The following is a 13,228-nucleotide window of genomic DNA, read 5'->3' as shown; positions in this document are numbered from 1 at the left end:
GTGGCCTGAGAGGGAAAACAACATTCAATTAAAGGGGACAATTAAGCATCTGTTAATACATAAACTTAATCATTAATAAACTTAATAAATAATTAAGCATTTACAATTGAATTAGTGTAAATCAAATTTGCTTGTTGCTTATTTTTAGTTAATAATAATAATACTAATAATACGTTGATCATGTTGTTTACGCTGTCTGTAGTTAATTGTGAATTATAAGTCACTAAACATTATTTTGAATGCACCTCCCATCCAATAATATATATATATATATATATATATATATATATATATATATATATATATATATACACACACACACACACACACACACACACACACACACACACACACACACACACACACACACACACACACACACATGTATATATATATATTTTTTATTTTTATTTTTTTTTTGTAATTACTAACTGTATTTCAGGTTTGAAAATGTCAATTTTTTGCTAATATATTAAAATCTAATCTAATATAATTTATTATAAATAATATTCTAATCTAGTTTGAGATAATATAATGCAATATAATATAATATTATAATATAATGTCATTTAATAATATACTATAATAGCTGTCTTAATGTTTAATATTTTAATGTAACTTATTTAAAAGATAACTTATTAATAATTTTTATATTATTTAATTTAATATAAATAATAATATATTAAAATATAAAATATTATAATATAATACAATGTGTTATCTTAATTTTCAATGTTTGAATATAACTTATTTTAAAAATAATTTAATATTAATTTTAATAAAATAAAATATAATATAATAGGTGTTAATTTTTAATGTTTGAATATAACTTTTTTTTAAAAGAATTATTTAATAATTATTTAACATAATTTAATTTAATATAAATAAGAATATAATATAAACAATATAATATAATATAATATAATATAATATAATAGCTTTTGTCTTTATTTTAATGTTAATACGTGTAACAATAATACATATCATTTTTTAATCACAGCCACTATTTAAACAGTTACTGTATGGTGCATCAATCAATTAATCAAAATACAAATATAATTACATTCTTACAAATTTAATATAACAACTCCTTTGTTATTGTTATGTTTATTTATTTTTTTATTTTGAGTTTCATTTTTCAACCTGATTCAGTTTATTTTCAGTGTTTTGATACTGAATTTTGGTGCACCGCATTTTTTTACTTTACAAAGTAAGTTTACATTAAGTTTACAAAGTCTACATCAGATTATTTCATATCAAACACTAAAAGCTTATCTCAATAACTTATAACAAACAAGCTTACACAAGTAAACACAATATACACAAAAACATGGAGATAATAATGTAATGTAATTATTCGCGGTTCATTAAATTAACAGTGGCAATTACGATGTATATTATACTAATTACCTTCCACTGAGATTCTCTAATTAGCAAACACCCACACACGATCACTTTCATGGCATCTACATAAAGTTTGACGGCAGAAACTTGAATATGATTTAGGAAATACTTACATTCGCTTTTATAAACAGGATAATTGGTGGATCTGACCGCCACGAGAATAAAGAAGAGGAATAAAGGCCAAACTAACTCCACCAGCAGCCGCAACTGAGGAAGAAAAACAACAGAACGATCAAACAATTCACTGAACTCAAGAGTCGGTTCAAAGTTCGATTCAACTTCCAATCTCTCACGATTTATTTGTTGTTGTTTTATTTACAAAATTGAATATATGGTAAATTAAAAGATTGTTTATTGCAAAGCTAAATAGAAATAAGTTGAACATATCTTTAATTGTGGTTGCTGCTGCATTTCCCCGCATCCATTACGTTTTCAAAATTCCAGGGATCAAACGATTCACTGAACTCAAGATTCAATTCATAAGTCGAAGCACGATCCGATCTCTCAAGATTTATTATATATATATTTTTTTTATTTCAAAATTTAATGTATGGTAAATTAAAGGTTGTTTATTACAAAACTAAAATGAAATAAGTTAAAACATAACATTGATTGCAGTTGTTGTTGCATTTGTTCGCATCCATTATGTTTTCAACAGTCCATGAATCAAACAATTCACTGAACTTACGATTCTATTCACAATTTACTATCTCTGATAATTTATGAAATAATATTAAAGACACTGTATGATAAATTAAAAGGTGTGTTATTGTAGAACTAAGTTAAAAATAAATTAAAAATAAACGTTAAAATCAAATAAATACGTGAAACAAATTAAAATAATTCACTTAATAAATACAAAATATTTACATTTCAAGTTAAAAGTGGCTAATCATAACCCAAACAAAGATGCAGCCCATGAACAGTTCTTACTCTAAATTAGACTGAATCATTTCGTTACTGGAAGCAAAAACACAACAGTCTGACTTTAACTTTGTTAATAAATAAATAAATAAATAAATACATTAATAAATTTATTTATTTTAATATATTTAGGTATACATGAAGGAAACAGCAGAATCTGAATGAGCTGCAGGTTCTCTCTCTGCCAGCAGGAGGCGCTTATAAACAGCAGCGCTATTTCCTGCTGTTTCCGGGGTTAGCGCTGTAAACAAAGCACCCCTGGGGTTCCCAAATCCATAGATTTTGGCTACTTTAGTTGTTTATTTCATTCTGTGGGTTTGAGGTTTGACATTTTGCATCAGTTGTAATTTATATGGTTGTGTTGAAATGATTTACTCAACAGAATTTATTTTCTACCAATAACAAAAACTGTGCTAGGATGATGACATCGAGAGCACACTTTTGACTGGTCATTGGGCTAGTCATGGGCTAGTTATGGGCTAGTTTTGAAGGGTCATTGGTCTAATTTTGGTAAGCCATTGGGCTAGTTTTGACTGGTCATTGGGCTAGTTTTGATGGGGCATTTGTAATAATTTTGGGCTAGCTTTGATGGGTCATTTGGGATTATTTTGGGCTAGTTTAGATAGGTCATTTGGGATTAATTTGGGCTAGCTTTGATGGGTCATTTGGGATCATTTAGAGCTAGATTTGGTTGGTCATTGGACTAGTTTTGATGGGTCATTTGGGATCATTTTGGCCAAGTTTGGTTGGTCATTGGGCTGGGCCACTGGGCAAGTTTTTATTGGTCATTGGGCTAATTTTGGTTGGTCATTGAGATAGTTTTTATGGGTCATTTGGGATAATTTTGGACCAGTTTTGGTTGGTTATTGGGCTAATTTTGATTGATAATTGGGATAATTTGGGGCTAGTCATGGGCTAGTTATGGGCTAATTTTGAAGGGTCATTGGGCTAATTTTGGTTAGCCATTGGGCTAGTTTTGACTGGTCATTGGGCTTGATTTGATGGGTCATTTTTGATTATTTTGGGCTAGTTGTTGCTAGTCATTGGGCTAGTTTTGATGGATCATTTTAAATCCTGCTGGGCTAGTTTTGGTTGGTCATTTGGGCTAGTTTTGATGGATCATTTGGGATAATGTTGGGCTAGTTATGATTGGTCATTTGGGATGGTTTTTGTTAGTCATTGGGCTAGGCCATTGGGGTAGTTTTGATTGGTCATTGAGCTGGTTTGATGAATCATTTGTGTTAGTTTTGATGGGTCATTTGGTTTAATTTTGGGCTAGTTTTAGTTGGTTATTGGGCTAGTTTTAATGGGTCATTTGTGATCATTTTAGGCTAGTTTGGTTGGTCATTGGGCTGGGCCACTGGGCTAGTTTTGATTGGTCATTGGGCTAATTTTGGTTGGTCATTGGTATAGTTTTGATGGGCCATTTTGGGGTAATTTTGGGCTAGTTCGGGTTGGTTATTGGGCAAATTTTGATATGTCGTTTGAAATAATTTTGGTTTGTTTTGTTTGGTTATTGGGTTAATTATGATGGGTTATTTGGAATCATTCAGGGCTAGTTTTGGTTGTTTTTTTAGGGATAGGTTTGATGGGTCATTTGGGCTAGTTTTGATTGAATATTGGGCAAGTTTTAATTGGTCATTGGGCTAGTTTTGATTGGTCATTGGGCTAGTTTTGATTGGTCATTGGGCTAGTTTTGATTGAATATTGGGCAAGTTTTAATTGGTCATTGGGCTAGTTTTGATTGGTCATTGGGCTAGTTTTGATTGGTCATTGGGCTAGTTTTGATTGGTCATTGGGCAAGTTTTAATTGGTCATTGGGCTAGTTTTGAGTGGTCATTGGGCTAGTTTTGATTGGTCATTGGGCTAGTTTTGATTGGTCATTGGGCAAGTTTTAATTGGTCATTGGGCTAGTTTTGAGTGGTCATTGGGCAAGTTTTAATTGGTCATTGGGCTAGTTTTGAGTGTCATTGGGCTAGTTTTGATTGGTCATTGGGCTAGTTTTGATTGACCATTGGGCTAGTTTTGATTGACCATTGGGCTAGTTTTAATTGGTCATTGGGTTAGTTTTGATTGACCATTGGGCTAGTTTTAATTGGTCATTGGGATAGTTTTGATTAATCGTTAGGATAATTTTGTTCGAATATTGGGCTAATTTTTGGTAATCTTTGGACTTTTGGTTGGTTATTGGGCTAATTTTGATAGGTTAATTGGGATAATTTTGGGCTAGTCATGGGCTAGTTTTGAAAGGTCATTGGGCTAATTTTGGTTAGCCACTGAGCTAGTTTTGACTGGTCATTGGGCTTGATTTGATGGGGCATTTTTTATTATTTTGGGCTAGTTGTTGCTAGTCATTGGGCTAGTTTTGATGGGTCATTTGAAATCATGCTGGGCTAGTTTTGGTTGGTCATTGGGATAAGTTTGATTGACCATTGAGCTTGTTTTGATGGGTAATTTGGCTAGTGTTAGTGTAGTCCTACTCTAGTTGTATCATGATTTCTTTGGCTTCTCAAACATTAGAATCCTCACATACTTTAATCGATTTTCAACCAGTTACTTTTCCTACAACTCTCATCATCTCACATCTTCATCTTCCATTAGCTTCAGCTCACTCGTGGTAAGAAAGAAGGTCTTGCTTTTGTTTTTGAACGCATAATTTTGGCCTTCATGTGGCTTCATTGGATAGGGCAGAATGCAGGCAGATCGGCAAACACTCTGAGTTTCTGAGAATAAAAGGGGGGTCGCCGGAGGCACAGTTCTGCTTTTATGTATCTTTGATTCTGTTATTGTAACTCTAAAGCATCAGCACAAGAACATCAGTCTCCAAAAAGTTCTTAACAGGTTTTGACAACCTCTAGAGCAATCACACAAACTCTACATGAGGGTTTTTTCCATCTGACAGGCCATCAAAATATGTGTTTTGTTAGTATGGTAATCTACTTTTTTTTAGTTTTGGCTAGTTTTGGTTGGTCATTGGGCTAGTATTGATGGGTCATTTGAAGTAATGTTGGGCTAGTTTTGGTTGGTCATTGGGCTGGGCCACTGGACTAGCTTTTATTTGTCATTTGGCTAATTTTGGTTGGCCATTGGGATGGTTTTGATGGGTCATTTGAGATAATTTTGGGCTAGTTTTGGTTGTTCATTGAACTAGTTTTTATAGGTCATTGGGCTATTTTGTTTGGTCAATGGGCTAGTATTGATGGGTCATTTGAGGTAATTTTGGGCTAGTTTTGGTTGGTCATTGGGCTGGGCCACTGGACTAGTTTTTATTGGTCATTGGGCCATTTTTGGTTGGCCATTGGGATAGTTTTGATGGGTCATTTGAGGTAATTTTGGGCTAGTTTTGGTTGGTCATTGGGCTAATTTTGGTTAGTCATTGGGATAGTTTTGATGGGTCATTTGAGGTAATTTTGGGCTAGTTTTGGTTGGTCATTGGGCTAATTTTGGTTGGTCATTGGGATAGTTTTGATGGGTCATTTGAGGTAATTTTGGGCTAGTTTTGGTTGGTCATTGGGCTAATTTTGGTTGGTCATTGGGATAGTTTTGATGGGTCATTTGAGGTAATTTTGGGCTAGTTTTGGTTGGTCATTGGGCTAATTTTGGTTGGTCATTGGGATAGTTTTGGTTGGTCATTGGGATAGTTTTGATGGGTCATTTGAGGTAATTTTGGGCTAGTTTTGGTTGGTCATTGGGCTGGGCCACTGGACTAGTTTTAATTGGTCATTGGGCCATTTTTGGTTAACCATTGGGATGGTTTTGATGGGTCATTTAAGGTAATTTAGGGCTAGTTTTGGTTGGTCATCAGACTAGTTTTAATTGGTCATTGGGCTAATTTTGGTTGGTCATTGGGATAGTTTTGATGGGTCAATTAAGGAAATTTTGGGCTAATTTTGGTTGGTTATACTTATTGGGCTAATTTTCATGGGTTAATTGGGATATTTTTGGGCTACCTTTGGTTGGTTATTAGGCAAATTTTAATGGGTCGTTTGGGATAATTTTGGGTAGTTTGGGTTGGTTATTGAGCTAATTTTGATGGGTCATTTGGCTAGTTTTTTTTTTGTCATTGGGATAGTTTTGAATGATCATTGGGATCATTTTGTTTAATTATTGGGCTAACTTTCAAGCCAGCTGACGTTTCTGTGTGGAGTTTACATGTTCTCCTCATGCTCATGTGGGTTTCCCCCGGGCTCCCCGGTTTCCTCCCATCTTCCAAAAACATGCAACTTAACTCAATCGACTAATCCGATTCGGCACCATAGACATGCTCCTAGTCAGTAGTTATCTCTGAAGAGCCATCCCTATCTGTTCATTAGCTACAACAGCAGGGGAGTTCTTCAGATCTACCTGAGCTCAAACTCCCCTCTCACCCTGCAAATGGGAGGGAGCCCCAGGCTCGAGGATCTTATAAGCTCAGGACTCTCTCCTGAGACAGCATGCCAAACAAGCTTTATAATCAATCATCAGCTAAGGGTGAACTCTTGAAATGTCACTTTAAGCTGAATACTAGTGTCTTGAAAAAAATCTAGTGAAATATTATTTACTGTCATCATGGCAAAGAGAAAAGAAATCGGTGATTAGAAATGAGTTATTAAAACTATTATGATTAGTAATGTGTTGATATAATCTTTGTTAAACGGAAATTGGGGGAAAATATACATAAAGGCTAATAATTCAGACTTCAACTGTACATAGTAAAATAAATATATACATAATAAATAAAAAATACACAATAGATACACATTTCAATGGACTACACAATCTGCGACTCTGAATGATGGGATTTCAGAAGTTTCCAGCAAACTCGTTGTGGTTGTTGTTCTTGAAGCTGTATTGATTTTTGGTTTTATTTTAGTTTTTGGTGTGTGTGGCAGGGGGTTTAGTAGTTTTTACACTCGCTGCTAGTCTACAAATACAGTGCTGATGGGGGAGACGCTTTCTAACTGTGTTTTAGTTTTAGTCTGGAAATGAAAAACGTCTGATTTGAAGCCGTGCAGCTGCATGTGAGTGTGAGCGCATGTTGTGTGTGTGTGTGTGTGTGTGTGTGCACTTTGCAGCGGTCTGAATGGGAAAGTGTGCTCTGTCTGCTACATTATTTATACTGTAGAAGTCTGCAGGCAGAATGAGAGAGAATACCAGATCACATCACATACTGTGTGTGTATGCGTATGTGTGTGTTCAGGACAGAAAGGGAATTACAAATAATTCACTATAAGACTATATGACTGTGTGTGTGTGTGTGTGCAGTAATTTACCTGTACATTTGAGTTTTGAGTTGTTTACCTGTAAGACTAAATCTAAATCATTCATTCATTTATTTTCCATTGGCTTAGTCTCTTTATTAATCAGTGGTCGCCACAGCGGAATGAACCGCCAACTTATCCAGCAAATGTTTTACACAGCGGATGCTCTATCAGCTGCAACCCATCACTGGGAAACACCCATACACACTCATACACTATGGCCAGTTTAGTTAATCAATTCCCCTATAGCACATGTGTTTGGTCTGTGGGGGAAACCCACGCCAACACGGGGAGAACATGCAAACTCCACACAGAAACACCAACTGACCCAGCCAGGACTTGAGCCAGCGACCTAATTGCTGTAAGGTGATTGTGCTACCCAATGCGCCACCGGGGGGTTCTAAGTGGTAGCTTGGCAGCTTCTAAGGCATTGCAAGGTGGTTGCTATGGTGTTGCTAGGTGGTTGCTAGGGTGTTCTCAGTGGTTGCTAAGTCATTGCAAAGTGGTTGCAAAGGTGTTGCTTGGCGTTTGCTAGGGTGTTATGAGTGGTTTCTAGGCAGTTGCTGAGGGATTGCTAGGTGGTTGCTAAGGCATTCCTTGGTTGTTACTAAGGTGTTGCTAGGTGGTTGCTAAGGTGTGGGGAAGTGGTTACTAAGAGGTTCTGAGTGGTTGTTAGGCGGTTGCTAAGGCATTGCTAGGTGGTTGCTAAGGTGTTCTAGGTCATTTCTAGGGTGTTGCTAGGGTGTTCTGAGTGGCTGCTAATTATTTTGCAATGTGGTTGCTTTAGTGTTGCAAGGCGGTTTCTAGGGTGTTCTAAATGGTTACTAGAGGGTTGCTAAGGCATTGCTAGGTGGTTGCTAAAGTGTTGCTAAGTGGTTGCTTATTTGTTTTAGGTTATTGCTAAGGTGTTATGAGGTGGTTGCTAGGGTGTTCTGAGTGGTTGCTAGGTGGTTGCTAAGGTGTTGCTAGGTGGTTGCTAAGGTAATCTTAGGTGGTTGCTAAAGTGTTGCTAAGAGGTTACTGAAGTGTTGCTAGGCAGTTGCTAGGGTGTTCTGAGTTTGCTAAGGTGTTGCTAGGTAGTTGCTAAGGTGTTCTGATTGGTTGCTAAGGTGTTGCTAGGGGGTTGCTAAGGTTTTGATAGGCAGTTGCTAAAGTGGTCTGAGTAAGTTGCTAGCCAGTTGCTAACATACATTAGCATTGTTCTAGTAAGAATTATCATGTTGCAAGTATGTTTCTAGTATAAACTAGCATGTTAGCATGAATTAAGTATAAATCAGCATGTTGCTAATGTATGTATTGTATTAATTAGCATGTTGCTATTATGTGTATAGTATGGATTAGCATGTTGCTAGCCTATTTACAGTATGAATTAGCATGTTTCTAGTATGATTAGAATGTTTTTGGTATGATTAGTATGTCGCTAGTGTGATCAGTGTATTGTTAGTATGGACTGGTGTGTTGTTAGCATGTCCGATGTAAAGTCAATTGCAGTTTTTTATAATGGAAACCTATGGGACAGTTGCTAAGGTGCCAGACAGAACAATAAGTTTATGTAGTATAACAGTATGCTGCTTTCTCAAGCCACCATATTTACACAGATAGAATGTCCCCACAATTCACAAAAACATGTGTGTGTGTGTGTGCGCGCCACTATTTTCACGATTTCTCCAACAGTGAGGGCAAAACCGTAATCCTTTAATATATTTTCCTGTCCTCCTTTTTTGGTCCAAGGACTCGGGAGCGGAAAAAGAGAAGAGGGATACAGCATGACAGTGATGGAGAAGAGCGAGTGTCTTTATCTGAGATCCGCTCACTCCATTAAAGTCTGCTGGAGGACTTAACTCCGCTATCAAAGAGAAAATCCAGCTGAAGAGGACGAGCTCTGTCTCTGGTAAGATGACCCGCTTATGATCACTTACTGTGGAAGATCCTGTAAACCTCTCTGGCGTTTTAACACACACCCACTGACCATTTTTTAATATAGTGTTGGAGTTTGCAAAATGTATGCAACCCAGTGCTGGGAAACACCCATACACACTCATTCTCACACACACTCATACACTACGGCTAATTTAGATCATCCATCCATTCATCCATCGTTTGATCTATCATTGTATCTCTCCATTTATCCATCTGTCCATCCATCCATAATTCTATCATTGTATCTCTCCATACATTCATCTGTTCATCCATCCATCCATCCATCCATCCATCCATCCATCCATTCAATCATTGTAGCCATCCATCCATCCATCCATCCATCCATCCATCCATCATTGTATCCATCTATCTATCCATCCATCCATCCATCCATCCATCCATCCATCCATCCATCCATCCATCCATCCATCCATCCATCCATTCAATCATTGTAGCCATCCATCCATCCATCCATCCATCCATCCATCCATCCATCCATCATTGTATCCATCTATCTATCCATCCATCCACCCATCCATCAATCCATCCATCCATCCATCCATCCATCCATCCATCCATCCATCCATCCATCCATCCATCCATCATTGTATCCATCTATCCATCCATCCATCCATCCATCCACCCATCCATCCATCCTATCATTGTATCCATCTGTTCGTCAATTCATCCATCCATCCATCCAACCATCCCTGTATCTCTTTATCCATCCATCCATCCATCCATCCATCCATCCATCCATCATCCATCCATCAATTAATCCAATAATCCATCCATCCATCAATCAATCCATTAATCCAACCATCCATCCATCCGTCATCCATTCATCCATTAATCCATCAATCCCTCCATCCAATCTATTGTTGTATCCATCCATCTGTCAGTCCATCCATCATCCCATCCATCCATCCATCCATCCATCCATCCATCCATCCAACCTTCCATCCAACCTTCCATCCATGCATCCATCCATCCATCCATCCATCCATCCATCTATCCAACCTATCATTGCATCCATCCGTCCATCCATCCATCCATCCATCCATCTATCCATCCATCTATCCAACTTATCATTGCATTCATCAGTCCGTCCATCCATCCATCCATCCATCCATCCATCCATCCATCCATCCATCCATCATCCAACCATCCATCCAACCATCCATCCATCCACCCATCCATCCATACAACCATCCATCCATCTATCCAACCTATCGTTGCATCCATCCATCCATTCATCCATTCATCCATCCATCCATCCATCCATCCATCCATCCATCTGTCCATCCATCCATCCATCCATCCATCCATCCAACCATCCATCCAACCTTCCATCCATCCGTCCATCCGCGGAATGAACCGCCAACTTATCCAGCATATGTATTACACAGCGGATGCCCTTCCAGCTGCAACCCAGCACCAGGAAATACCCATACACACTCAACCACACACACACTCAAACACTACAGCCAATTAAGTTTATCAAGGGCATGTGTTTAGATTGTGGGGGACACCGGAGCACCCGGAGGAAACCCACACCAACACAGGGAGAACATGCAAACTCCACACAGAGGCACCAATTGAGCCGGGACTTGAACTAGCAACCATGTTGCAGCAAGGCCGTGCCACCCATCATGTGTATATTTCTGTACATAATTGTTTCAGCAAGTAAGGCTAACAGAGGAATGACTGAATGAATGAATGAATGAATGAATGAATGAATGAATGAATGAATGAATGAATGAATGAATCACCCTCTGACTCGCCAATATGATGTATTCACAGTATTCATAGCTTTCACTGTAGGTTTAATGCCTTTTCATGGCAATTAGGCTGCATTTACTTTGGATTTATATCACAATATTGGAGTGCGATATCACCGCTCTGATTAAAGTGCTCTGGAAATGCAAATTCAGAGCATTTATTTTCCGTCATGACTTCTGATGTTGTGAAGTTTGGCTGGGGATCAGATGAAGTTTCTCTGTGCACAGATTTGCCAGTCAACGCAAGTCGATCTGAGCGAGACTCTCTGTTCTGCGGGAAAAAACTGACTTTGGCAAGCTGACAAGATTCTCAGCTAAATCATCTGTAAGATCTCTGCCTTTTTTGCCAGAAAACTCACTCAATGAAAGACAGAAGCATGAGGTGTTGAGTGCTGTAAACAGGAGCACAACACTGACGCACTCAGACGTTTCTCTGTTCACAAACCCACTGAACTGCTGGCATAAACAGCTGCATCCTCGCTGTCATTTCAGCGGCTTTGACAGTAATATTGTCAAATATATTTCAGTTTTTTAAACAACTGCCTGCTTGTTTGAGCATATGTGGGAGATTCTAGAGGGTACATTTTGCGTCTCCAAGATAAGCTTTTATTGTTTTTCAAAATATTTAAATGACAGAGTTTTTAATAACAACACAATTTATAATAAATGATTTTCTTAAAGATGTATGTTGTATGCAAGCATGTATGAATATTTGATGTACCCACAATTCTGGAATAAGTACTGAGATATTAAAGATTTATTTATATTTATATTAAATTAATTAATTTCTTTATTTGTAATGTTTATTTATTATATTTTATTTATTATGTTCATTTATTATGTTTATGTTTATTTATTTATTTATTAAATTAGTTTATTTATTTAATATGTTTATTTATTAAATTTATGTATGTGTTTATTTATTTATGTGTTTATTTATTTATTTATTTATTCATTTATTTATTTTATTATGTTTATTTATTTATTATGTTTATTTATGTATTCATTATATTTATTCATTGTGTTTATTTATTTATTATGTTTATTTATATATTTGTTATATTTATTTATTATGTTTATTTATTATGTTTATTTATTTATTATGTTTATGTATTTATTCAATATGTTTATTTATTTATTTATTTATTTATTTATTTATTTATTTATTTATTTATTTATTTATTTTATTGTGTTTATTTATGTATTCATTATATTTATTCATTCTGTTTATTTATTTATTATGTTTATTTATATATTTGTTATATTTATTTATTATGTTTATTTATTATGTTTATTTATTTATTATGTTTATGTATTTATTCAATATGTTTATTTATTTATTTATTTATTTATTTATTTATTTATTTTATTGTGTTTATTTATGTATTCATTATATTTATTCATTCTGTTTATTTATTTATTATGTTTATTTATATATTTGTTATATTTATTTATTATGTTTATTTATTTGTTTATTTTTATTTATTTGTTATGTTGATTTAATAATTCATTTATGTATTTCCTATGTTTATTTATTTATTTATTTATTTGTTTGTTTGTTTGTTTGTTTGTTTGTTTGTTTGTTTATTTATTATGTTTGTTTGTTTGAATAAAACACAGCCCACTGTATACTTTACAACATCCTTTATATACATTTTTAGCCAAAACATTCCTATTTTAAATTTAGCAGAGTTAATAAATCATATTCATGTATGTACTCAGCACTAATGCAGGATTTTGATTGATTAATCATTGTTTATTGATTGATTGATTGATTGATTAATTGATTGATTGATTGATTGATTGATTGATTGATTGATTGATTGATTGATTGATTGATTGATTGATTGATTGATTGATTGATTGATTGATTGATTGATTGATTGATTGATTGATTGATTGATTAATTGGCTGACTGACTGACTGACTGACTGACTGACTGATTGAACGTAAACTTAA

At 35.3% G+C, this 13,228-nt stretch overlaps 1 protein-coding gene across 5 annotated transcripts in view; it reads right to left on the bottom strand.

Moving 5' to 3' along the window:
- Window positions 1-13,228, bottom strand: part of si:cabz01083442.1 — a 157,646-nt gene that overhangs the window by 126,957 nt on the left and 17,461 nt on the right. For all 5 annotated transcript variants that reach the window (XR_015496533.1, XR_015496535.1, XR_015496534.1 and 2 more), the window contains exons 3-4: window positions 1,518-1,611; window positions 1-5 (exon numbers count right to left, since the gene is read on the bottom strand). The exon at window positions 1-5 is cut by the window's left edge and continues 137 nt beyond it. Coding sequence is in view for 2 of the 5 variants with exons in the window: in XM_087262274.1 (XP_087118400.1) it covers window positions 1-5; window positions 1,518-1,611 (99 nt within the window). In the remaining 3 variants the exon portion in view is untranslated. The remainder of the gene's footprint in view (window positions 6-1,517; window positions 1,612-13,228) is intronic.

This window comes from Danio rerio, chromosome 7, assembly GCF_052040795.2.
Source record: "Danio rerio strain M-AB ecotype USA chromosome 7, GRCz13ab, whole genome shotgun sequence".
Taxonomy (NCBI): domain Eukaryota; kingdom Metazoa; phylum Chordata; class Actinopteri; order Cypriniformes; family Danionidae; genus Danio; species Danio rerio.
Note: the sequence above shows the minus strand (reverse complement) of the source record. Positions and strands in the feature narration are given on the sequence as shown.